Source organism: Oncorhynchus keta, unplaced genomic scaffold, assembly GCF_023373465.1.
Source record: "Oncorhynchus keta strain PuntledgeMale-10-30-2019 unplaced genomic scaffold, Oket_V2 Un_contig_2666_pilon_pilon, whole genome shotgun sequence".
In the NCBI taxonomy this organism is placed as follows: domain Eukaryota; kingdom Metazoa; phylum Chordata; class Actinopteri; order Salmoniformes; family Salmonidae; genus Oncorhynchus; species Oncorhynchus keta.
The window spans coordinates 1-26,622 of NW_026285108.1; the positions used below are offsets into that span (position 1 = coordinate 1).

At 49.4% G+C, this 26,622-nt stretch overlaps 1 protein-coding gene and 3 long non-coding RNA genes across 29 annotated transcripts; 3 read left to right on the forward strand and 1 right to left on the reverse strand.

Moving 5' to 3' along the window:
* Positions 1–4,781: 4,781 nt before the first annotated feature.
* Positions 4,782–14,332, forward strand: LOC127922672 (uncharacterized). 24 transcript variants are annotated; one of them, XM_052506552.1, is made up of 12 exons: positions 4,782–6,156; positions 6,277–7,116; positions 7,178–7,297; positions 7,656–8,675; positions 8,975–9,694; positions 9,755–10,174; positions 10,294–10,713; positions 12,392–12,691; positions 12,752–12,871; positions 12,932–12,991; positions 13,232–13,891; positions 13,952–14,331. In XM_052506552.1, the coding sequence occupies exons 1-12, from the start codon at positions 5,660–5,662 to the stop codon at positions 14,277–14,279; spliced, it is 5,505 nt and encodes a 1,834-aa protein (XP_052362512.1). In that variant the 5' UTR covers positions 4,782–5,659; the 3' UTR covers positions 14,280–14,331. The 24 variants fall into 24 exon arrangements, with proteins under 24 accessions (XP_052362512.1, XP_052362520.1, XP_052362532.1 ...); XM_052506560.1 differs by lacking the exons at positions 12,392–12,691; positions 12,752–12,871; positions 12,932–12,991 and adding an exon at positions 12,212–12,331 and having other exon boundaries at positions 13,652–13,891; positions 13,952–14,332; XM_052506572.1 differs by lacking the exons at positions 10,294–10,713; positions 12,392–12,691; positions 12,752–12,871; positions 12,932–12,991 and adding an exon at positions 13,112–13,171 and having other exon boundaries at positions 9,755–10,234; positions 13,232–13,291; positions 13,532–13,891.
* LOC127922673 (uncharacterized) lies at positions 7,855–13,891 on the reverse strand. Its single transcript, XR_008111889.1, has 3 exons — positions 13,743–13,891; positions 10,865–11,043; positions 7,855–7,926 (listed from the first exon to the last, which is right to left on the reverse strand). It is a non-coding gene; the product is annotated as an uncharacterized LOC127922673 (long non-coding RNA).
* A 467-nt stretch (positions 14,333–14,799) lies between the features above and the next one.
* LOC118380808 (uncharacterized) lies at positions 14,800–16,443 on the forward strand. Of its 3 annotated transcripts, XR_008111886.1 has the most exons (4): positions 14,800–15,423; positions 15,487–15,534; positions 15,582–15,645; positions 15,676–16,443. It is a non-coding gene; the product is annotated as an uncharacterized LOC118380808 (long non-coding RNA). The 3 variants fall into 3 exon arrangements; XR_008111887.1 differs by lacking the exon at positions 15,582–15,645 and having other exon boundaries at positions 15,455–15,534; XR_008111885.1 differs by lacking the exon at positions 15,582–15,645.
* Positions 16,444–16,480: 37 nt separating this feature from the next.
* On the forward strand, positions 16,481–18,609 carry LOC127922670 (uncharacterized). The gene is made up of 3 exons (XR_008111888.1): positions 16,481–16,497; positions 16,798–16,926; positions 17,863–18,609. It is a non-coding gene; the product is annotated as an uncharacterized LOC127922670 (long non-coding RNA).
* The last annotated feature ends 8,013 nt before the right edge of the window (positions 18,610–26,622 follow it).

Consider the following 26,622-nt stretch of genomic DNA (forward strand, 5'->3'; position numbering starts at 1 on the left):
ATTGAGTCAGGTAGAACACGCTGCTCTACTTCCTTCCCCATTGAGTCAGGTAGAACACACTGCTCTACTTCCCTCCCCATTGAGTCAGGTAGAACACGCTGCTCTACTTCCCTCCCCATTGAGTCAGGTAGAACACACTGCTCTACTTCCCTCCCCATAGAGTCAGGTAGAACACGCTGCTCTACTTCCCTCCCCATTGAGTCAGGTAGAACACGCTGCTCTACTTCCTTCCCCATAGAGTCAGGTAGAACACGCTGCTCTACTTCCTTCCCCATAGAGTCAGGTAGAACACACTGCTCTACTTCCTTCCCCATAGAGTCAGGTAGAACACGCTGCTCTACTTCCCTCCCCATAGAGTCAGGTAGAACACGCTGCTCTACTTCCCTCCCCATTGAGTCAGGTAGAACACGCTCCTCTACTTCCTTCCCCATTGAGTCAGGTAGAACACGCTGCTCTACTTCCCTCCCCATAGAGTCAGGTAGAACACGCTGCTCTACTTCCTTCCCCATAGAGTCAGGTAGAACACGCTGCTCTACTTCCTTCCCCATTGAGTCAGGTAGAACACACTGCTCTACTTCCTTCCCCATAGAGTCAGGTAGAACACGCTCTCCTGGTGCACCACCTCTCTTTTTCTTTTCTCTGCCATCTCTCTTCACTTCACAGTTTTTTTTTTTCTCCCTCTTTAGCGCTCTCCACCTCAGGTGCAGGGTTTGGTTCCGGCCTACAGCGGAGAGACGGACAGCGAGGGAGAGGAGGGAGGAGAGAAGGACGAGAGGATGACAGACTGGGCTAAGCTAGCCTGTCTGCTGTGTAGGCGACAGTTCCCCAGCAAGGAGGCTCTCATACGACACCAGCAGCTCTCAGAGCTACACAAGGTGCTTAAAACATGCCTACGGAGTAACATAACACAGACACGAAGCCACAATGTAATCTTTTACTATAACTATGTAATAAGGCATTTTCCAAATTGGTGGTTGACTTCCATATAAGGCCTGAACTGAAGTCGTTACGGGGGCTCACATCTCCACCTCTTCTGATGTCAGAGCTGTTTCTGTCTTCTGATGTGAAAGGAGGTGATCCATAGGAGTTCCACAGCCGTCTCAGTTTATTTTGACTGTTAATCTGCAGTCTCAGTTTATCTTGACTGTTAATCTGCAGTCCCAGTTTATCTTGACTGTTAATCTGCAGTCTCAGTTTATCTTGACTGTTAATCTGCAGTCCCAGTTTATCTTGACTGTTAATCTGCAGTCTCAGTTTATCTTGACTGTTAATCTGCAGTCCCAGTTTATCTTGACTGTTAATCTGCAGTCCCAGTTTATCTTGACTGTTAATCTGCAGTCTCAGTTTATCTTGACTGTTAATCTGCAGTCCCAGTTTATCTTGACTGTTAATCTACAGTCCCATTGTATCTTGACTGTTAATCTGCAGTCCCAGTTTATCTTGACTGTTAATCTGCAGTCCCAGTTTATCATGACTGTTAATCTGCAGTCCCAGTTTATCATGACTGTTAATCTGCAGTCTCAGTTTATCTTGACTGTTAATCTGCAGTCCCAGTTTATCTTGACTGTTAATCTGCAGTCCCAGTTTATCTTGACTGTTAATCTACAGTCCCAGTTTATCTTGACTGTTAATCTGCAGTCCCAGTTTATCTTGACTGTTAATCTGCCATGATCTTGAGCCTTCAGTTTAACCCCGTGACCCCTATCCGAGTGGGCTATTCCAGAAAAACAGGATTATTAAATCAACCAGCTACCTTTGATGAACTGCCACATATAACTCGAGGTATTTTCTGGTTGATTTAAGAAAGCTGCTGTTTCCTTTGTATATTGACTGTTGATGTCCAGTCAGTTAAACCTTGTCACTTTTGGACAGTTAGGTGGCTCATTGATCCAGCTTTCTGGAACATATTCCCCTTGACCTCTGACTAACCTTTAACCTCTTCATCTCCTCCCTCAGCAAAACCTGGAGCAGCGGAGGTCACAGCAAGAGGGGGTATAGGGGTGGGGGCGGGAGCGGGGGAGGGGGAGAGGAAAGACAAAGGAGGGCCGTCCACAGAGCCACCAGACCCCAAGAAGAGGAAGTACAGCCCCCTGTAAGCACTGCTGTCTCACACACACACACACACACACACACACACACACACACACACACACACACACACACACACACACACACACACACACACACACACACACACACACACACACACACAGATGGCGCTGGAGAAGAAGGCTGACAATTGTGTTTTTTTGTTTTGTTTCTTTCTGCGTTGTTTGTAAGTTATAATGTTGCCGTCTCTTATGATCCGAAAATAACTTCTGTACATTCACCCAACTTATTGTGGGAAGCTTGTGGAAGGCAACCCGAAACGTTTGACCCAAGTTAAACAATTTAAAGGCAACGCTACCAAATACTAATTGAGTGTATGTAAACTTCTGACCCACTAGGAATGTGATGAAAGAAATCAAAGCTGAAATAAATAATTCTCTCTACTATTATTCTGACATTTCACATTCTTAAAATAAAGTTGTGATCCTAACTGACCTAAAACAGGGAATTTATAATAGGATTAAATGTCAGGAATTGTGAAAACTGAGTTTAAATGTATTTGGCTATGTAAACCTCAGACTTCAACTGTACACACACACACACACACACACACACACACACACACACACACACACACACACACACACACACACACACACAGACACACACACACACACACACACACACACACACACAGACACACACACACACACACACACACACACACATAGACAAACTTCCACACCTAACACATTCTCTCCCTCTCTCTCTTCTCCCTATTTTCTCCCCTTCCCCCTCCCCACTCTCCCTCCCTGTCTCTCCATTGCCTCTCTCCTCTCTCTCTCCTCTATCTCCCTCCCTCTCTCTCCATCGCCTCTCTCTCCCCTCTCTCTTTCCATCCATCTCTCTCTCTCCCTCCATCCATCTCTCTCTTTCCATCCCTCTCTTTCCATCCCTCTCTCTTTCTCCTCTGTCTCCCTCCCTCTCTCTCCATCGCCTCTCTCTCCCCCTCTCTCTTTCCATCCCTCTCTCTCCCTCCATCCATCTCTCTCGCTCCATCCCTCTCTCTTTCCATCCCTCTTTTTCCATCCCTCTCTTTCCATCCCTCTCTCTCTTCTCCCTCTCCTCTATCTCCCTCCTCTCTATCCCCCTCTATCTTTCCATCCCCTCTCTCCCTCCATCCATCTCTCCTCTCTCTCTCCTCTCTCTCTATTGCCTCTCTCTCCCCCTCTCTCTTTCCATCCCTCTCTCTCCCTTCATCCATCTCTTTCCATCCCTCTCTCTTTTCATCCCTCTCTCTTTACATCCCTCTCTCTCTCTCTCTCTCTCTTTCTCCTCTCTCTCCCTCCCTCTCTCTCCATTGCCTCTCTCTCCCCCTCTCTCTTTCCATCCCTCTCTTTCCATCCCTCTCTTTCCATCCCTCTCTCTTTCCATCCCTCTCTCTCTCCTCTCTCTCTCTTCTCCCTCTCTCCTCTCTCTCCCATCGCCTCTCTCTCCCCTCTCTCTCTCCCTCCATCCCTCTCTCCCTCCATCCATCTCTCTCGCTCCATCCCTCTCTTTCCATCCTCTCTTTCCATCCATCCCTCTCTCTTTCCATCCTTCTCTCTTTCCATCCCCTCTCTCTCTCTCTCTCTCTCTCTCTTCTCCCTCTCTCCTCTCTCTCCCATCGCCTCTCTCTCCCCCTCTCTCTCTCCCTCCATCCCTCTCTCTCCCTCCATCCATCTCTCTCGCTCCATCCCTCTCTCTCTCCTCTCTCTCTCTTCTCTCTCTCTCCTCTCTCTCCTCTCTCTCTCCTCTATCTCCCTCCCTCTCTCTCCATCGCCTCTCTCTCCCCCTCTCTCTTTCCATCGCCTCTCTCTCCCCCTCTCTCTTTCCATCCCTCTCTCTCCCTCCATCTCTCTCCTCTATCTCCCTCCCTCTCTCTCCATCGCCTCTCTCTCCCCCTCTCTCTTTCCATCCCTCTCTCTCCCTCCATCCATCTCTCTCGCGTCATCCCTCTCTCCTTATCTCTCTGTAGTGATGGTACGGCTGGCAGTAGTCTAGGTGCCAGGATGCTGCAGGGAGGGGTGAAGAAAGGACTGCTGCTACGTAACATGCAAGTGGACTGACCCCTGACCTTTAAACCCTGACCTCTAACCTCTAACCTCAGACATTCAACCATCGCACAGGACTAGGCTCCCTTGGTACAGATCTAGGATCAGCTTCCCCTCCCCCAATCCTAACCTTAACCCTTTACACTCGTACTCGTATCCATCCGGGTTGAAAATGGCAGATTTGGGCACCAATAAATACCTAAATTGGAACGTAATGCTCATCATAGCGATGTATGAGTTTTGACTGACAGACATTCTGAACTTGAGCACCTCACGCAACGTAAAGCTACAACCCATCCCTCCTCGTAACCTTTGCAAATGTTTTGTTGTCTGAGTGAAGGGAAAATGCTGTAAATTAAGAGGACCAGATGCATTTTGTTGAGGATTGTAATAAATATCGCTTTGATGTCATGTTACTCACAGGCGATGACTTGTCGTCATACCCTGGGTTGTTCTGAACAGAATGAGACTATGGTTGATGTAGTTACCAGGTGACTTGTCGTCATACCCTGGGTTGTTCTGAACAGAATGAGACTATGGTTGATGTAGTTACCAGGTGACTTGTCGTCATACCCTGGGTTGTTCTGAACAGAATGAGTCTATGGTTGATGTAGTTACCAGGTGACTTGTCGTCATACCCTGGGTTGTTCTGAACAGAATGAGTCTATGGTTGATGTAGTTACCAGGTGACTTGTCGTCATACCCTGGGTTGTTCTGAACAGAATGAGACTATGTTAGATGTACGGTTGCCAGATGACTTGTCGTCATACCCTGGGTTGTTCTGAACAGAATGAGACTATGGTTGATGTAGTTACCAGATGACTTGTCGTCATACCCTGGGTTGTTCTGAACAGAATGAGACTATGTTAGATGTACAGTTACCAGATGACTTGTCGTCATACCCTGGGTTGTTCTGAACAGAATGAGACTATGTTAGATGTACGGTTACCAGATGACTTGTCGTCATACCCTGGGTTGTTCTGAACAGAATGAGACTATGGTTGATGTAGTTACCAGATGACTTGTCGTCATACCCTGGGTTGTTCTGAACAGAATGAGACTATGTTAGATGTACGGTTGCCAGATGACTTGTCGTCATACCCTGGGTTGTTCTGAACAGAATTGAGACTGTTTGCCATTGCACACGCACCTGAATACGGTCATCACTCCTTTCTCTGCACGCCAACATGATGGTCTGTTTCTCTGAATTGCCTTGTGAAAGCCTAACACTGTAATATCATATTTTTATATCTTAGCTGGTCGTGTTGGCAACAGAACAGGCTTTTAAATGATACCCACCTGACCTAGATTGCTATTTATAATGACAGTGTTTGGTTTGCCTAAACAACAGCGGTAAATGTGTGATGACGAGGAGGAAGGGCTGTGTTCCAAAGAAAACAACTACTAAGTGTGCTTCCTCTAGTTCCTCAACGGTCCAGCTAGGAGAGCTCAAAAAAGCACCTTATAGCTGAAGACTTCTTTAAGTCAGAAAGGTGCATTGAAATGACTTAGGAACTATGCACAGTCTGGAGAGGTGTGTGGCCACTTGGAGACACCAGTCAGACCTCTCACCCAAACCCCACAGTCTGGAGAGGTGTGTGGCCACTTGGAGACACCAGTCAGACCTCTCACCCAAACCCCACAGTCTGGAGAGGTGTGTGGCCACTTGGAGACACCAGTCAGACCTCTCACCCAAACCCCACAGTCTGGAGAGGTGTGTGGCCACTTGGAGACACCAGTCAGACCTCTCACCCAAACCCCACAGTCTGGAGAGGTGTGTGGCCACTTGGAGACACCAGTCAGACCTCTCACCCAAACCCCACAGTCTGGAGAGGTGTGTGGCCACTTGGAGACACCAGTCAGACCTCTCACTCAAACCCCACAGTCTGGAGAGGTGTGTGGCCACTTGGAGACGCCAGTCAGACCTCTCACCCAAACCCCACAGTCTGGAGAGGTGTGTGGCCACTTGGAGACACCAGTCAGACCTCTCACTCAAACCCCACAGTCTGGAGAGGTGTGTGGCCACTTGGAGACGCCAGTCAGACCTCTCACTCAAACCCCACAGTCTGGAGAGGTGTGTGGCCACTTGGAGACACGAGTCAGACCTCTCACCCAAACCCCACAGTCTGGAGAGGTGTGTGGCCACGTGGAGACACCAGTCAGACCTCTCACTCAAACCCCACAGTCTGGAGAGGTGTGTGGCCACTTGGAGACACCAGTCAGACCTCTCACTCAAACCCCACAGTCTGGAGAGGTGTGTGGCCACTTGGAGACGCCAGTCAGACCTCTCACTCAAACCCCACAGTCTGGAGAGGTGTGTGGCCACTTGGAGACACCAGTCAGACCTCTCACTCAAACCCCACAGTCTGGAGAGGTGTGTGGCCACTTGGAGACACCAGTCAGACCTCTCACTCAAACCCCACAGTCTGGAGAGGTGTGTGGCCACTTGGAGACACCAGTCAGACCTCTCACCCAAACCCCACAGTCTGGAGAGGTGTGTGGCCATGTGGAGACACCAGTCAGACCTCTCACCCAAACCCCACAGTCTGGAGAGGTGTGTGGCCACTTGGAGACACCAGTCAGACCTCTCACTCAAACCCCACAGTCTGGAGAGGTGTGTGGCCACTTGGAGACACCAGTCAGACCTCTCACTCAAACCCCACAGTCTGGAGAGGTGTGTGGCCACTTGGAGACACCAGTCAGACCTCTCACTCAAACCCCACAGTCTGGAGAGGTGTGTGGCCACTTGGAGACGCCAGTCAGACCTCTCACCCAAACCCCACAGTCTGGAGAGGTGTGTGGCCACTTGGAGACACCAGTCAGACCTCTCACTCAAACCCCACAGTCTGGAGAGGTGTGTGGCCACTTGGAGACGCCAGTCAGACCTCTCACCCAAACCCCACAGTCTGGAGAGGTGTGTGGCCACTTGGAGACACCAGTCAGACCTCTCACTCAAACCCCACAGTCTGGAGAGGTGTGTGGCCACGTGGGAGACACCAGTCAGACTTCTCACTCAAACCCCACAGTCTGGAGAGGTGTGTGGCCACGTGGAGACACCAGTCAGACCTCTCACTCAAACCCCACAGTCTGGAGAGGTGTGTGGCCACTTGGAGACGCCAGTCAGACCTCTCACTCAAACCCCACAGTCTGGAGAGGTGTGTGGCCACTTGGAGACACCAGTTAGACCTCTCACTCAAACCCCACAGTCTGGAGAGGTGTGGCCACTTGGAGACACCAGTCAGACCTCTCACTCAAACCCCACAGTCTGGAGAGGTGTGTGGCCACTTGGAGACGCCAGTCAGACCTCTTACTCAAACCCCACAGTCTGGAGAGGTGTGTGGCCACTTGGAGACACCAGTCAGACCTCTCACCCAAACCCCACAGTCTGGAGAGGTGTGTGGCCACTTGGAGACACCAGTCAGACCTCTCACCCAAACCCCACAGTCTGGAGAGGTGTGTGGCCACTTGGAGACACCAGTCAGACCTCTCACCCAAACCCCACAGTCTGGAGAGGTGTGTGGCCACTTGGAGACGCCAGTCAGACCTCTCACTCAAACCCCACAGTCTGGAGAGGTGTGTGGCCACTTGGAGACACCAGTCAGACCTCTCACCCAAACCCCACAGTCTGGAGAGGTGTGTGGCCACTTGGAGACACCAGTCAGACCTCTCACTCAAACCCCACAGTCTGGAGAGGTGTGTGGCCACTTGGAGACGCCAGTCAGACCTCTCACTCAAACCCCACAGTCTGGAGAGGTGTGTGGCCACTTGGAGACGCCAGTCAGACCTCTCACCCAAACCCCACAGTCTGGAGAGGTGTGTGGCCACTTGGAGACGCCAGTCAGACCTCTCACTCAAACCCCACAGTCTGGAGAGGTGTGTGGCCACTTGGAGACACCAGTCAGACCTCTCACTCAAACCCCACAGTCTGGAGAGGTGTGTGGCCACTTGGAGACACCAGTCAGACCTCTCACTCAAACCCCACAGTCTGGAGAGGTGTGTGGCCACTTGGAGACGCCAGTCAGACCTCTCACTCAAACCCCACAGTCTGGAGAGGTGTGTGGCCACTTGGAGACACCAGTCAGACCTCTCACCCAAACCCCACAGTCTGGAGAGGTGTGTGGCCACTTGGAGACACCAGTCAGACCTCTCACTCAAACCCCACAGTCTGGAGAGGTGTGTGGCCACTTGGAGACACCAGTCAGACCTCTCACTCAAACCCCACAGTCTGGAGAGGTGTGTGGCCACTTGGAGACACCAGTCAGACCTCTCACTCAAACCCCACAGTCTGGAGAGGTGTGTGGCCACTTGGAGACACCAGTCAGACCTCTCACTCAAACCCCACAGTCTGGAGAGGTGTGTGGCCACTTGGAGACACCAGTCAGACCTCTCACTCAAACCCCACAGTCTGGAGAGGTGTGTGGCCACTTGGAGACACCAGTCAGACCTCTCACCCAAACCCCACAGTCTGGAGAGGTGTGTGGCCACTTGGAGACACCAGTCAGACCTCTCACCCAAACCCCACAGTCTGGAGAGGTGTGTGGCCACTTGGAGACACCAGTCAGACCTCTCACCCAAACCCCACAGTCTGGAGAGCTGTGTGGCCACTTGGAGACACCAGTCAGACCTCTCACTCAAACCCCACAGTCTGGAGAGGTGTGTGGCCACTTGGAGACGCCAGTCAGACCTCTCACCCAACCCCACAGTCTGGAGAGGTGTGTGGCCACTTGGAGACGCCAGTCAGACCTCTCACCCAAATCCCACAGTCTGGAGAGGTGTGTGGCCACGTGGAGACACCAGTCAGACCTCTCACTCAAACCCCACTGTCTGGAGAGGTGTGTGGCCACTTGGAGACGCCAGTCAGACCTCTCACCCAAACCCCACAGTCTGGAGAGGTGTGTGGCCACTTGGAGACGCCAGTCAGACCTCTCACTCAAACCCCACAGTCTGGAGAGGTGTGTGGCCACTTGGAGACACCAGTCAGACCTCTCACCCAAACCCCACAGTCTGGAGAGGTGTGTGGCCACTTGGAGACACCAGTCAGACCTCTCACCCAAACCCCACAGTCTGGAGAGGTGTGTGGCCACTTGGAGACACCAGTCAGACCTCTCACCCAAACCCCACAGTCTGGAGAGGTGTGTGGCCACTTGGAGACACCAGTCAGACCTCTCACTCAAACCCCACAGTCTGGAGAGGTGTGTGGCCACTTGGAGACACCAGTCAGACCTCTCACTCAAACCCCACAGTCTGGAGAGGTGTGTGGCCACTTGGAGACACCAGTCAGACCTCTCACTCAAACCCCACAGTCTGGAGAGGTGTGTGGCCACTTGGAGACGCCAGTCAGACCTCTCACTCAAATCCCACAGTCTGGAGAGGTGTGTGGCCACTTGGAGACACCAGTCAGACCTCTCACTCAAACCCCACAGTCTGGAGAGGTGTGTGGCCACTTGGAGACACCAGTCAGACCTCTCACTCAAACCCCACAGTCTGGAGAGGTGTGTGGCCACTTGGAGACGCCAGTCAGACCTCTCACTCAAATCCCACAGTCTGGAGAGGTGTGTGGCCACTTGGAGATGCCAGTCAGACCTCTCACTCAAACCCCACAGTCTGGAGAGGTGTGTGGCCACTTGGAGACACCAGTCAGACCTCTCACTCAAACCCCACAGTCTGGAGAGGTGTGTGGCCACTTGGAGACACCAGTCAGACCTCTCACCCAAACCCCACAGTCTGGAGAGGTGTGTGGCCACTTGGAGACACCAGTCAGACCTCTCACTCAAACCCCACAGTCTGGAGAGGTGTGTGGCCACGTGGAGACACCAGTCAGACCTCTCACTCAAACCCCACAGTCTGGAGAGGTGTGTGGCCACTTGGAGACACCAGTCAGACCTCTCACTCAAATCCCACAGTCTGGAGAGGTGTGTGGCCACTTGGAGACGCCAGTCAGACCTCTCACTCAAATCCCACAGTCTGGAGAGGTGTGTGGCCACTTGGAGACACCAGTCAGACCTCTCACTCAAACCCCACAGTCTGGAGAGGTGTGTGGCCACTTGGAGACGCCAGTCAGACCTCTCACTCAAATCCCACAGTCTGGAGAGGTGTGTGGCCACTTGGAGACGCCAGTCAGACCTCTCACTCAAACCCCACAGTCTGAGAGGTGTGTGGCCACTTGGAGACGCCAGTCAGACCTCTCACTCAAACCCCACAGTCTGGAGAGGTGTGTGGCCACTTGGAGACACCAGTCAGACCTCTCACTCAAACCCCACAGTCTGGAGAGGTGTGTGGCCACTTGGAGACACCAGTCAGACCTCTCACTCAAACCCCACAGTCTGGAGAGGTGTGTGGCCACGTGGAGACACCAGTCAGACCTCTCACTCAAACCCCACAGTCTGGAGAGGTGTGTGGCCACGTGGAGACACCAGTCAGACCTCTCACTCAAACCCCACAGTCTGGAGAGGTGTGTGGCCACGTGGAGACACCAGTCAGACCTCTCACTCAAACCCCACAGTCTGGAGAGGTGTGTGGCCACTTGGAGACACCAGTCAGACCTCTCACTCAAACCCCACAGTCTGGAGAGGTGTGTGGCCACTTGGAGACACCAGTCAGACCTCTCACCCAAACCCCACAGTCTGGAGAGGTGTGTGGCCACTTGGAGACACCAGTCAGACCTCTCACCCAAACCCCACAGTCTGGAGAGGTGTGTGGCCACTTGGAGACACCAGTCAGACCTCTCACCCAAACCCCACAGTCTGGAGAGGTGTGTGGCCACTTGGAGACGCCAGTCAGACCTCTCACTCAAACCCACAGTCTGGAGAGGTGTGTGGCCACTTGGAGACACCAGTCAGACCTCTCACTCAAACCCCACAGTCTGGAGAGGTGTGTGGCCACGTGGAGACACCAGTCAGACCTCTCACTCAAACCCCACAGTCTGGGAGGTGTGTGGCCACGTGGAGACACCAGTCAGACCTCTCACTTAAACCCCACAGTCTGGAGAGGTGTGTGGCCACTTGGAGACACCAGTCAGACCTCTCACTCAAACCCCACAGTCTGGAGAGGTGTGTGGCCACTTGGAGACACCAGTCAGACCTCTCACTCAAACCCCACAGTCTGGAGAGGTGTGTGGCCACTTGGAGACACCAGTCAGACCTCTCACTCAAACCCCACAGTCTGGAGAGGTGTGTGGCCACTTGGAGACACCAGTCAGACCTCTCACTCAAACCCCACAGTCTGGAGAGGTGTGTGGCCACTTGGAGACACCAGTCAGACCTCTCACCCAAACCCCACAGTCTGGAGAGGTGTGGGGCCACGTGGAGACACCAGTCAGACCTCTCACTCAAACCCCACAGTCTGGAGAGGTGTGTGGCCACGTGGAGACACCAGTCAGACCTCTCACTCAAACCCCACAGTCTGGAGAGGTGTGTGGCCACGTGGAGACACCAGTCAGACTTCTCACTCAAACCCCACAGTCTGGAGAGGTGTGTGGCCACGTGGAGACACCAGTCAGACCTCTCACTCAAACCCCACAGTCTGGAGAGCTGTTTGGCCACTTGGAGACACCAGTCAGACCTCTCACCCAAACCCCACAGTCTGGAGAGGTGTGTGGCCACGTGGAGACACCAGTCAGACCTCTCACTCAAACCCCACAGTCTGGAGAGGTGTGTGGCCACTTGGAGACACCAGTCAGACCTCTCACCCAAACCCCACAGTCTGGAGAGGTGTGTGGCCACTTGGAGACGCCAGTCAGACCTCTCACTCAAACCCCACAGTCTGGAGAGGTGCGTGGCCACGTGGAGACACCAGTCAGACTTCTCACTCAAACCCCACAGTCTGGAGAGGTGTGTGGCAACGTGGAGACACCAGTCAGACCTCTCACCCAAACCCCACAGTCTGGAGAGGTGTGTGGCCACTTGGAGACACCAGTCAGACCTCTCACCCAAACCCCACAGTCTGGAGAGGTGTGTGGCCACGTGGAGACACCAGTCAGACTTCTCACTCAAACCCCACAGTCTGGAGAGGTGTGTGGCAACGTGGAGACACCAGTCAGACCTCTCACCCAAACCCCACAGTCTGGAGAGGTGTGTGGCCACGTGGAGACACCAGTCAGACCTCTCACTCAAACCCCACAGTCTGGAGAGGTGTGTGGCCACGTGGAGACACCAGTCAGACCTCTCACCCAAACCCCACAGTCTGGAGAGGTGTGTGGCCACGTGGAGACACCAGTCAGACCTCTCACCCAAACCCCACAGTCTGGAGAGGTGTGTGGCCACGTGGAGACACCAGTCAGACCTCTCACCCAAACCCCACAGTCTGGAGAGGTGTGTGGCCACTTGGAGACACCAGTCAGACCTCTCACTCAAACCCCACAGTCTGGAGAGGTGTGTGGCCACTTGGAGACACCAGTCAGACCTCTCACTCAAACCCCACAGTCTGGAGAGGTGTGTGGCCACTTGGAGACGCCAGTCAGACCTCTCACCCAAACCCCACAGTCTGGAGAGGTGTGTGGCCACTTGGAGACGCCAGTCAGACCTCTCACCCAAACCCCACAGTCTGGAGAGGTGTGTGGCCACGTGGAGACACCAGTCAGACTTCTCACTCAAACCCCACAGTCTGGAGAGGTGTGTGGCCACTTGGAGACACCAGTCAGACCTCTCACCCAAACCCCACAGTCTGGAGAGGTGTGTGGCCACTTGGAGACACCAGTCAGACCTCTCACTCAAACCCCACAGTCTGGAGAGGTGTGTGGCCACGTGGAGACACCAGTCAGACTTCTCACTCAAACCCCACAGTCTGGAGAGGTGTGTGGCCACGTGGAGACACCAGTCAGACCTCTCACTCAAACCCCACAGTCTGGAGAGGTGTGTGGCCACGTGGAGACACCAGTCAGACTTCTCACTCAAACCCCACAGTCTGGAGAGGTGTGTGGCCACGTGGAGACACCAGTCAGACCTCTCACTCAAACCCCACAGTCTGGAGAGGTGTGTGGCCACTTGGAGACACCAGTCAGACCTCTCACTCAAATCCCACAGTCTGGAGAGGTGTGTGGCCACTTGGAGACACCAGTCAGACCTCTCACCCAAATCCCACAGTCTGGAGAGGTGTGTGGCCACTTGGAGACGCCAGTCAGACCTCTCACCCAAACCCCACAGTCTGGAGAGGTGTGTGGCCACTTGGAGACACCAGTCAGACCTCTCACCCAAACCCCACAGTCTGGAGAGGTGTGTGGCCACTTGGAGACACCAGTCAGACCTCTCACTCAAACCCCACAGTCTGGAGAGGTGTGTGGCCACTTGGAGACACCAGTCAGACCTCTCACTCAAACCCCACAGTCTGGAGAGGTGTGTGGCCACGTGGAGACACCAGTCAGACCTCTCACTCAAACCCCACAGTCTGGAGAGGTGTGTGGCCACTTGGAGACGCCAGTCAGACCTCTCACCCAAACCCCACAGTCTGGAGAGGTGTGTGGCCACTTGGAGACACCAGTCAGACCTCTCACTCAAACCCCACAGTCTGGAGAGGTGTGTGGCCACTTGGAGACACCAGTCAGACCTCTCACTCAAACCCCACAGTCTGGAGAGGTGTGTGGCCACTTGGAGACACCAGTCAGACCTCTCACTCAAACCCCACAGTCTGGAGAGGTGTGTGGCCACTTGGAGACGCCAGTCAGACCTCTCACCCAAACCCCACAGTCTGGAGAGGTGTGTGGCCACTTGGAGACACCAGTCAGACCTCTCACTCAAACCCCACAGTCTGGAGAGGTGTGTGGCCACGTGGAGACACCAGTCAGACCTCTCACCCAAACCCCACAGTCTGGAGAGGTGTGTGGCCACTTGGAGACGCCAGTCAGACCTCTCACCCAAACCCCACAGTCTGGAGAGGTGTGTGGCCACTTGGAGACACCAGTCAGACCTCTCACTCAAACCCCACAGTCTGGAGAGGTGTGTGGCCACGTGGAGACACCAGTCAGACCTCTCATTCAACCCCCACAGTCTGGAGAGGTGTGTGGCCACTTGGAGACACCAGTCAGACCTCTCACTCAAACCCCACAGTCTGGAGAGGTGTGTGGCCACGTGGAGACACCAGTCAGACCTCTCATTCAACCCTTTAAACCCACATTTTCCAGCAATAATCTTAACATGTTACTGAATATATCCAGAGTATTTCAGATTTCGTCAATCAACAAATAATATGAAAAGTACAGTATAATAATATAATAATATAATATAATAATATAATATAATAATAATATAATAATATATGCCATTTAGCAGACGCTTTTATCCAAAGCGACTTACAGTCATGTGTGCATACATTCTACGTATGGGTGGTCCCGGGGGATCGAACCCACTACCCTGGCGTTACAAGCGCCATGCTCTACCAACTGAGCTACAGAAGGACCACAACATACCACATACCACCACAGTATATGTAAAACATAAAACAGTGTAACGTTTGAATTCAGTCTTGTGTCAGGTGAACTGTTGTGGCCTCTCACCTAAGGTCTAATCGTTTTCCCATGATCTCCAAACTGTTCCCTTTCAATTGCTACCATGGTTATGCATATGCTTGTCATATTTCGTCTGTAAGAAACATTTTAATTCAGCCCTATCCACGTAGGCCAATTCCCAGGAGTGTAAAGGGTTAACCGGAAGGCCGGAAAGGGGGGCTGACCCAAGATGAGCATTTAGGGGAGACTGTATCCTACCTAACTCCTCACACAGACAGGACTGGGACCATCTGCTCTCCCTTATCACTACTACATAGATAAACTGTATCCTACCTAACTCCTCACACAGACAGGACTGGGACCATCTGCTCTCCCTTATCACTACTACATAGATAAACTGTATCCTACCTAACTCCTCACACAGACAGGACTGGGACCATCTGCTCTCCCTTATCACTACTACATAGATATATATAGATAGATAGATAGATAGATAGGCTCCTGTTTTTAAATTCTACACATCGGAAGGAAGGAACCGGTTGTCACGGAAAACTTCTCAAATCTGTGGGAGATCAAAACTATGGGAGATCAACGCTGTGGGAGATCAACGCTGTGGGAGATCAACGTTATGGGAGCTCAACGCTATGAGAGATTAACGCTATGAGAGATTAACGCTATGAGAGATTAACGCTATGAGAGATTAACGCTATGAGAGATTAACGCTATGAGAGATTAACGCTACGGGAGATCAACGATACGGGAGGTCAACAATACGGGAGGTCAACGCTACGGGAGGTCAACGCTACGGGAGGTCAACGCTACGGGAGGTCAACAATACGGGAGGTCAACGATACGGGAGGTCAACGCTACGGAGGTCAACGCTACGGGAGGTCAACGTTACGGGAGGTCAACGCTACGGGAGGTCAACGCTACGGGAGGTCAACGCTACGGGAGGTCACGTTACGGGAGGTCAACGCTACGGGAGGTCAACACTATGGGAGGTCAACGCTACGGGAGATCAACGCTACGGGAGGTCAACGCTACGGGAGGTCAACGCTACGGGAGGTCAACGCTACGGGAGGTCAGCTACGGGAGATCAACGCTACGGGAGATCAACGCTGTGGGAGATCAACGCTACGGGAGATCAATATGGAGGTGATCACCAACAGTCAGCCAGCCATGGACGATAGAGAAAGGAGTTTTAGATTCACGAAAGATAACCGCCATTTGTTTGATTGGGTTCTGTATGTGTGGCTTTGATATCATACAGAGAGTGAGATGACTGCCTCTAATAGCAGCCCCTGTGACACACTATTCCTGCACTACATTTGACCAGGGCCCATAGCTCTATGTAGGGAATAGGGTGCCAAGTGTCTGAAATGGTACCCTATTTCCTACAGGCCCTGGTCAAAAGTAGTGCACTATGTAGGGAATAGGGTGCCATTTGGAACTTATTAACTTAGACAATAAGAGGATTTTACAATGAGCACTTTTTTTTTTTTTTTACCCAGATAGAGATGGGGACAGAACATTCTGATAGTGATCTGGCCTCCTATGGACAATGGACATTATATCACACTAACAATGCATCGGGGGTGAACCAATAGTAATATCATTCTGATATGTGTGTGTACAAATAAAACATAGAATTTGTAGTAAATGAATATTGTAATACGGTATTTGGTTCTGGGAAGAAAAAAAAAAAAATTTAGTTTGTCTTTTTATTTGAAATACTGACTATCGTGATCTTTTGTCTCATTTTTATAATGTTTTTTTGTTTGATCGTGTTGTCAGATCTCAATCGTTCAAATTACAAAGCTCCAAATCTTTTAACCCCCCTATAACTTGATAGTACCTTGATCATTTTAATTGACTAGAATTGACTGATTGAGTGATTGACTGGGGTGATTGACTGGAGTGATTGACTGGAGTGATTGACTGGGGTGATTGAGTGATTGACTGGAGTGATTGACTGTGGGTGATTGACTGGGTGATTGACTGGAGTGATTGACTGGAGTGATTGACACTGGAGTGATTGACTGGAGTGATTGACTGGAGTGATTGACTGAGTGATTGACTGAGGATTGACTGGAGTGATTGACTGAGGTGATTGACTGGGTGATTGACTGGAGTGATTGGAGTGATTGACTGGAGTGATTGACTGAGTGATTGACTGGAGTGATTGACTGGAGTGATTGACTGGAGTGATTGACTGAGGTGATTGACTGGAGTGATTGACTGGAGTGATTGACTGAGGTGATTGACTGGGTGATTGACTGGAGTGATTGACTGGAGTGATTGACTGGAGTGATTGACTGGAGTGATTGACTGGAGTGATTGACTGGGGTGATTGACTGGGGTGATTGACTGGGGTGATTGACTGGGTGATTGACTGGAGTGATTGACTGGAGTGATTGACTGAGGTGATTGACTGGAGTGATTGACTGGGGTGATTGACTGGAGTGATTGACTGGAGTGATTGGAGTGATTGACTGGAGTGATTGACTCAGGTGATTGACTGGAGTGATTGACTGGAGTGATTGACTGGGGTGATTGACTGGAGTGATTGACTGTGATTGTGAGTGATTGACTGGGTGATTGACTGGGGTGATTGACTGGAGTGAGTGATTGACTGAGGTGATTGACTGGAGTGATTGACTGGAGTGATTGACTGGGTGATTGAGGTGATTGACTGGACTGGGGTGATTGACTGGAGTGATTGACTGGGGTGATTGACTGGGTGATTGACTGGAGTGATTGACTGGGGTGATTGATTGACTGGGGTGATTGACTGTGATTGACTGGAGTGATTGACTGAGGTGATTGACTGGAGTGATTGACTGGAGTGATTGACTGGGGTGATTGACTGTGATTGACTGGAGTGATTGACTGGAGTGATTGACTGGGTGATTGACTGGAGTGATTGACTGGAGTGATTGACTGGGGTGATTGACTGGAGTGATTGACTGGAGATTGACTGGAGTGATTGACTGGGTGATTGTCAGGTGATTGACTGGAGTGATTGACTGAGTGATTGACTGTGATTGACTGGGGTGATTGACTGGGGTGATTGACTGATTGACTGGGGTGATTGACTGGGGTGATTGACTGGGGTGATTGACTGGAGTGATTGACTGGAGTGATTGACTGGGGTGATTGACTGGAGTGATTGACTGGAGTGATTGACTGGGGTGATTGACTGGAGTGATTGACTGGGGTGATTGACTGGGGTGATTGACTGGAGTGATTGACTGGGGTGATTGACTGGAGTGATTGACTGAGGTGATTGACTGGAGTGATTGACTGGAGTGATTGACTGGAGTGATTGACTGGAGTGATTGACTGGAGTGATTGACTGGAGTGATTGACTGGAGTGATTGACTGGAGTGATTGACTGGGGTGATTGACTGGAGTGATTGACTGGAGTGATTGACTGGAGTGATTGACTGAGGTGATTGACTGGAGTGATTGACTGGAGTGATTGACTGGTTTGGTTGACTGGTTTGATTGACTGGTTTGATCGACTGGCGTAATTGACTGGCTTGATTTACTGGTTTGCTGCAGACATTTTTTGGTACCCTTCCCCAGATCTGTGCCTCGACACCATCCTGTCTCGGAGCTCTACGGACAATTCCTTCAACCTCATGGTTTGGTTTTTGCTCTGACATGCAGTGTCAACTATAGGACCTTATATAGACAGGTGTGTGCCTTGACAAATCATGTCCAATCAATTGAATTTATCACAGCTGGACTCCAATCAAGTTGTAGAGACATCTCAAGGACGATCAATGGAAACAGTAAGCAGCTGATCTCAATTTAGAGTCTCATAGCAAAGGGTCTGAATACTTTTGTAACTACGGTATTTCTGTTTTTTATTTCTAAAAACTTCTTTTCTCTTTGTCGTTATGGGGTGTTGTGTGTAGATTGATGAGGATAAAAATTAATTGTATACATTTTAGAATAACAGGCTGACTACACCGCTCGCGTTGCAAAATACATTTAGAAATCTATATTATTCAATTATTGCACCCACACTGCTCGCGCGCGCCAACGAGCGTCTGCGTTGCCAGGCGCTAAAATAGAAGTCAGTTCTATTTCTGACACGGTTCGCGCTGCAAGTGCTATCCCCTCATTGGTTATACCCACGTGGGTGACAGAAAGACGAACGAGGTCAGTGGTGGTAATGCACCTAATTTATGAAGGTGGCCAATCGCAATATAAAGTCAAGAGAAGAAAAAGCCTGGAAGAAACAGAGATGACTAGAAATGATTCGGCTGACCGTTTTATGTGTGGATTAATTGTCAGAGTGGAGGACCTTGTGCATTTCAGGTAAAATAACAACTCAATGTTTATATCCCAGGACAAATTAGCTAGCAACAGCAAGCTAGCTAAATTGGACAAATTAGCTAGCTAGCTAAATTGCCATACATGTTTAATGTTTTTCGACCTGTCCCCAAATTAATATAATTGGTTCAGTGTTTGTTTTGATATTTTAAGCTTGTTACACTGAACCCAACCTGGCTGCGAGCATGCGCCATCGTGCATAAATGTATTTTGTCCCCCCACACCAAACGCGATCACGACACGCAGGTTAAAATATCAAAACAAACTCTCACGTGGGTACCTGCTTCTATAAACCAATGAGGAGATGGGAGAGGCAGGACTTGCAGCACGATCTGCGTCAGAAATAGAACTGACTTCTATTTTAGCCCTTGGCAACGCAGACGCTCGTTGGCTCGCGCGAGCAGTGTGGGTGCAATAATTGAATAATATAGATTTCTACATTTATTTTGCAAGCGGTGTTGTCAGCCTGTAAGGCTGTAACATAACAAAATGTGGGAAGAGTCCAGGGGTATGAATACTTTCCGAATGCCCGTGTATCCTCTGGCTCGTTGATGTTCTCCGTATCCACAGCCAGAATGATTTTGCACGGTGATCGAACAGATTTCCTGTTTTGTATTCATCAGAGGTGTGAAGGGAGGGTGACGTTTGTTAAATCCCCAAAATAGTAAATAATAAAGATGATTGACATAAACACAACAGTACTCACACCTTTGTTTTTGTGGTGAATGTGAACAGGAAGTCCATAATGTCGAGGCCTATGGGATATTCATTGAAGAGGTCAGGGAGGATGATGGTACATGTGACATACCAATACCTTTGTATGCCTCCTCGTCTATATACCTGCAGATACAGACACAAAGGTGAGCAGTTCAGTCATCTGCACCCAATACAATCTTCAACATATTGTTCTTAGCACACATATTACCTCTTCGTTGATTGATATCCATAGAATTCATCGCCTTAACTTCCTCAGTAGAGTAGAGTATTCATTTATTACGGCAGGGTAGCCTAGTGGTTAGAGCGTTCCTCACTGAGTTCCCTGAATTCCTATCGGACCTTGTAGTCATAGCAGATAATATTCTAAACTTTGGTGACTTTAATATTCACGTGGAAAAGTCCACAGACCCACTCCAAAAGGCTTTCGGAGCCATCATCGACTCAGTGGGTTTTGTCCAACATGTCCCTGGACCCACTCACTGTCACAGTCATACGCTGGACCTAGTTTTGTCCCATGGAATAAATGTTGTGGATCTTAATGTTTTTCCTCATAATCCTGGACTATCGGACCACTATTTTATTACGTTTGCAATTGCAACAAATAATCTGCTCAGACCCCAACCAAGGAACATCAAAAGCTGTGCTATATATTCACAGACAACACAAAGATTCCTTGATGTCCTCCCAGATTCCCTCTGTCTACCCAAGGACGCCAGAGGACAAAAATCAGTTAACCACCTAACTGAGGAACTCCATTTAACCTTTGCGCAATACCCTAGATGCAGTTGCACCCCTAAAAACAAAAACAAATTCTCATAAGAAACTAGCTCCCTGGTACACAGAAAATACCCGAGCTCTGAAGCAAGCTTCCAGAAAATTGGAACGGAAATGGCGCCACACCAAACTGGAAGTCTTCCGACTAGCTTGGAAAGACGGTACCGTGCAGTACCGAAGAGCCCTTACTGCTGCTCGATCATCCTATTTTTCTAACTTAATTGAGGAAAATAAGAACAATCCGAAATTCCTTTTTGATACTGTGGCAAAGCTAACTAAAAAGCAGCATTCCCCAAGAGAGGATGACTTTCACTTTAGCAGTGATAAATTCATGAACTTCTTTGAGGAAAAGATTATGATTATTAGAAAGCAAATTACGGACTCCTCTTTAAATCTGCGTATTCCTTCAAAGCTCAGTTGTCCTGAGTCTGCACAACTCTCCCAGGACCTAGGATCAAGAGAGACGCTCAAGTGTTTTAGTACTATATCTCTTGACACAATGATGAAAATAATCATGGCCTCTAAACCTTCAAGCTGCATACTGGACCCTATTCCAACTAAACTACTGAAAGAGCTGCTTCCTGTGCTTGGCCCTCCTATGTTGAACATAATAAACGTCTCTCTATCCACCGGATGTGTACCAAATTCACTAAAAGTGTCAGTAATAAAGCCTCTCTTGAAAAAGCCAAAAAATTAAAAAAAAGCAAGAAAATATAAAAAACTATCAGCCTATATCGAATCTTCCATTCCTCTCAAAATTTTTAGAAAAGGCTGTTGTGCAGTAACTTACTGCCTTCCTGAAGACAAACAATGTATACGAAATGCTTCAGTCTGGTTTTAGACCCCATCATAGCACTGAGACGGCACTTGTGAAGGTGGTAAATGACATTTTAATGGCATCGGACCGAGGCTCTGCATCTGTCCTCATGCTCCTAGTGCTGCTTTTGATACCATCGATCACCACATTCTTTTGGAGAGATTGGAAACCCAAATTGGTCTACACGGACAAGTTCTGGCCTGGTTTAGATCTTATCTGTCTGAAAAATATCAGTTTGTCTCTGTGAATGGTTTGTCCTCTGACAAATCAACTGTACATTTCGGTGTTCCTCAAGGTTCCGTTTTAGGACCACTATTGTTTTCACTATATATTTTACCTCTTGGGGATGTTATTCGAAAACATAATGTTAACTTTCACTGCTATGCGGATGACACACAGCTGTACATTTCAATGAAACATGGTGAAGCCCCAAAATTGCCCTTGCTAGAAGCATGTGTATCAGACATAAGGAAGTGGATGGCTGCAAACTTTCTACTTTTAAACTCGGACAAAACAGAGATGCTTGTTCTAGGTCCCAAGAAACAAAGAGATCTTCTGTTGAATCTGACAATTAATCTTAATGGTTGTACAGTCGTCTCAAATAAAACTGTGAAGGACCTCGGCGTTACTCTGGACCCTGATCTCTCTTTTGAAGAACATATCAAGACCATTTCAAGGACAGCTTTTTTCCATCTACGTAACATTGCAAAAATCAGAAACTTTCTGTCCAAAAATTATGCAGAAAAATTAATCCATGCTTTTGTCACTTCTAGGTTAGACTACTGCAATGCTCTACTTTCCGGCTACCCGGATAAAGCACTAAATAAACTTCAGTTGGTGCTAAATACGGCTGCTAGAATCCTGACTAGAACCAAAAAATTTGATCATATTACTCCAGTGCTAGCCTCTCGACACTGGCTTCCTGTCAAAGCAAGGGCTGATTTCAAGGTTTTACTGCTAACCTACAAAGCATTACATGGGCTTGCTCCTACCTATCTCTCTGATTTGGTCCTGCCGTACATACCTACACGGACGCTACGGTCACAAGACGCAGGCCTCCTAATTGTCCCTAGAATTTCTAAGCAAACAGCTGGAGGCAGGGCTTTCTCCTATAGAGCTCCATTTTTATGGAACGGTCTGCCTACCCATGTCAGAGACGCAAACTCGGTTTCAACCTTTAAGTCTTTACTGAAGACTCATCTCTTCAGTGGGTCATATGATTGAGTGTAGTCTGGCGCAGGAGTGGGAAGGTGAACGGAAAGGCTCTGGAGCAACGAACCGCCCTTGCTGTCTCTGCCTGGCCGGTTCCCTCTTTCCACTGGGATTCTCTGCCTCTAACCCTATTACAGGGGCTGAGTCACTGGCTTACTGGGGCTCTCTCATGCCGTTCCTGGAAGGGGTGCGTCACCTGAGTGGGTTGATTCACTGATGTGGTCATCCTGTCTGGGTTGGCGTCCCCCTTGGGTTGTGCCATGGCGGAGATCTTTGTGGGCAATACTCAGCCTTGTCTCAGGATGGTAAGTTGGTGGTTGAAGATGTCCCTCTAGTGGTGTGGGGGCTGTGCTTTGGCAAAGTGGGTGGGGTTATATGCTTCCTGTTTGGCCATGTCCGGGGTGTCCTCGGATGGGGCCACAGTGTCTCCTGACCCCTCCTGTCTCAGCCTCCAGTATTTATGCTGCAGTAGTTTATGTGTCGGGGGCTAGGGTCAGTTTGTTATATCTGGAGTACTTCTCCTGTCCTATTCGGTGTCCTGTGTGAATCTATGTGTGCGTTCTCTAATTCTCTCCTTCTCTCTTTCTTTCTCTCTCTCGGAGGACCTGAGCCCTAGGACCATGCCCCAGGACTACCTGACATGATGACTCCTTGCTGTCCCCAGTCCACCTGGCCGTGCTGCTGCTCCAGTTTCAACTGTTCTGCCTTATTATTATTCGACCATGCTGGTCATTTATGAACATTTTAACATCTTGGCCATGTTCTGTTATAATCTCCACCCAGCACAGCCAGAAGAGGACTGGCCACCCCACATATGCTCTCTCTAATTCTCTCTTTCTTTCTCTCTCTCGGAGGACCTGAGCCCTAGGACCATGCCCCAGGACTACCTGACATGATGTCTCCTTGCTGTCCCTAGTCCACCTGACCGTGCTGCTGCTCCAGTTTCAACTGACCTGAGCCCTAGGACCATGCCCCAGGACTACCTGACATGATGACTCCTTGCTGTCCCCAGTCCACCTGACCGTGCTGCTACTCCAGTTTCAACTGTTCTGCCTTATTATTATTCGACCATGCTGGTCATTTATGAACATTTGAACATCTTGGCCATGTTCTGTTATAATCTCCACCCGGCACAGCCAGAAGAGGACTGGCCACCCCACATAGCCTGGTTCCTCTCTAGGTTTCTTCTTAGGTTTTGGCCTTTCTAGGGAGTTTTTCCTAGCCACCGTGCTTCTACACCTGCATTGCTTGCTGTTTGGGGTTTTAGGCTGGGTTTCTGTACAGCACTTTGAGATATCAGCTGATGTACGAAGGGCTATATAAATACATTAGATTTGATTTGATTTAGAGCGTTGGACTAGTAACCGGAAGGTTGCAAGTTCAAACCCCCGAGCTGACAAGGTACAAATCTGTCATTCTGCCCCTGAACAAGGCAGTTAAACCCACTGTTCCTAGGCCGTCATTGACAATAAGAATTTGTTCTTAACTGACTTACCTGATAAAATAAAAAAATCTCGACTTGGGAATTTGTTTTTATCCCTGCAGTGACACGGACAGGACACGTAACAATGATGTAAGCTTCCTCATAATATAGTCTGGATTGGGCTTTTTAGTCGACTCTGTCAACTCTGTTCTGGCAATTCAACTTCCAGTTGAGTTTGTTGTCCACTATTACACCCAAGTCCTTATAAGAGTCAACAGTACCAATCTCTTCACAATTAATATAAATGGGATTAAAAATATCTAACATTTGTCCTCAAATCTACCACTCGCTCCTTGGTCTTCAGTACATTCAGGTCCAAGTAATTGGCCTCACACCATTTCACAAAGGACTTTGTTATATCCCTGAGCAGAGTCTCCCCTCTCATCACACAGCTGACTATAGCAGAGTCTCCTCTCATCACACAGCTGACTATAGCAGTCTCCCCTCTCATCACACAGCTGACTATAGCAGAGTCTCGTCTCTCATCACACAGCTGACTATAGCAGCGTCATCACACAGCTGACTATAGTAGAGTCTCCCCTCTCATCACAGCTGACTATAGCAGAGTCTCCTCTCTCATCACACAGCTGACTATAGCAGCGTCTCCTCCCATCACACAGCTGACTATAGCAGAGTCTCCTCTCATCACAGCTGACTATAGCAGAGTCTCCTCCCATCACACAGCTGACTATAGCAGAGTCTCCTCTCATCACACAGCTGACTATAGCAGAGTCTCCTCCCATCACACAGCTGACTATAGCAGCGTCTCCTCCCATCACACAGCTGACTATAGCAGAGTCTCCTCTCATCACAGCTGACGATAGCAGAGTCTCCTCTCATCACAGCTGACTATAGCAGAGTCTCCTCTCATCACAGCTGACTATAGCAGTCTCCTCCCATCACACAGCTGACTATAGCAGTCTCCCCTCTCATCACACAGCTGACTATAGCAGTCTCCCCTCTCATCACACAGCTGACTATAGCAGCGTCTCTTCCCATCACACAGCTGACTATAGCAGCGTGTCTTCCCATCACACAGCTGACTATAGCAGTCTCCTCTCATCACACAGCTGACTATAGCAGAGTCTCCTCCCATCACACAGCTGACTATAGCAGTCTCCCTCTCATCACACAGCTGACTATAGCAGAGTCTCCTCCCATCACACAGCTGACTATAGCAGAGTCTCCTCCCATCACACAGCTGACTATAGCAGAGTCTCCTCTCATCACACAGCTGACTATAGCAGAGTCTCCTCCCATCACACGGCTGACTATAGCAGTCTCCTCTCATCACACAGCTGACTATGGCAGTCTCCTCTCATCACACAGCTGACAATAGCAGAGTCTCCTCCCATCACACAGCTGACTATAGCAGAGTCTCCTCCCATCACACAGCTGACTATAGCAGAGTCTCCTCCCATCACACAGCTGACTATAGCTGTCTCCTCTCATCACACAGCTGACTATAGCAATCTCCTCTCATCACACAGCTGACTATGGCAGTCTCCTCTCATCACACAGCTGACTACAGCAGAGTCTCCTCTCATCACACAGGTGACTACAGCAGAGTCTCCTCTCATCACACAGGTGACTACAGCAGAGTCTCCTCTCATCACACAGCTGACTATATCAGTCTCCTCTCATCACACAGCTGACTATAGCAGTCTCCCTCTCATCACACAGCTGACTATAGCAGAGTCTCCTCCCATCACACAGCTGACTATGGCAGAGTCATCAGAGAGTTGTAAGTGGCTCAGTTTATGGGCAACGATGATCCAGCTAGTTAATATTAGCCTTCTACATCTTGCTACATATTGAACTTCCATCCTCTCAGGTCAGGGACACAACAATGTATGAATTAATGGTTGGATCAGAATCGCCTTCATAATAATTGGCCAGTGCGGAGAATTAATTCAAACCAGTCCAAATCCCTATCTCCATCCTTGGCTAATTTAGAAAAGGGCCAATTGTTTTGCTAGCTAGCCACCGGAGGACAACGACACAACAAAATTCAAGTTTTTTTTTTTCTGTCAATGACGTTTTGGCTTTTGATGTTTTTTGGTGTGAAGTCAAATCCAAGCTGGCTTCCCTCCCTTTTTTGGTGCGCCAGGACCAATCACTGTTGAGCTCACTCAGTTTAGCTCAACACTGATTGGCTATTATTTAATACTTTTTTTTTTATCAAGGGCAGGCCAAATACTCGCTGGTTTCCCTTGCATTCAATGCTATGGCAACAATGCCATACTTGTTTGGACCAGACAGCATCAGATAGATGGTCTACACATACTGAGACAGAGGGGCGCTGTTTACCTCACTCGGAGGCTTTCTCCAGTGAGATACATTTAGCCTCTTGTGAATTGAAGGAAAATTATGAAACACAGAGAGACAAAAGATACATTTGATGTTTAATTGTTTTTTTTTATTGTTCTGGGGAAGCCTCGGTGGTCGGGCTAGCAGGCTGCTCTAGGAGCTCTCCATTTGTCTCAACATAGTAGTACACCCAGACATTTTGGAATATCCACGCTGATCAAAGCTTAGCCAACTAGATATGATTATTCAGTGAGACACTACCAAAACTTAACCAAGCTAGCTGTAGCTGTCTGCAAAGGTGAACAATCTTTTTCCCTCTCTGTGAAAAAAAAGGTTAATTTGACCCCGCCCTGGGATCCAATGAGCTCCCTAACCCCGCCCTGGG

Coding starts and splice junctions, on each gene's coding strand:
- LOC127922672 (XM_052506552.1), top strand. CDS start 5,660: ATGCACAGTCTGGAGAGGTGTGTGGCCACTTGGAGACACCAGTCAGAC. Junction 10,714..12,391: donor AAACCCCACAGTCTGGAGAG/GTGTGTGGCCAC, acceptor CAGTCTGGAGAG/GTGTGTGGCCACGTGGAGAC. Junction 12,872..12,931: donor AAACCCCACAGTCTGGAGAG/GTGTGTGGCCAC, acceptor CAGTCTGGAGAG/GTGTGTGGCCACGTGGAGAC.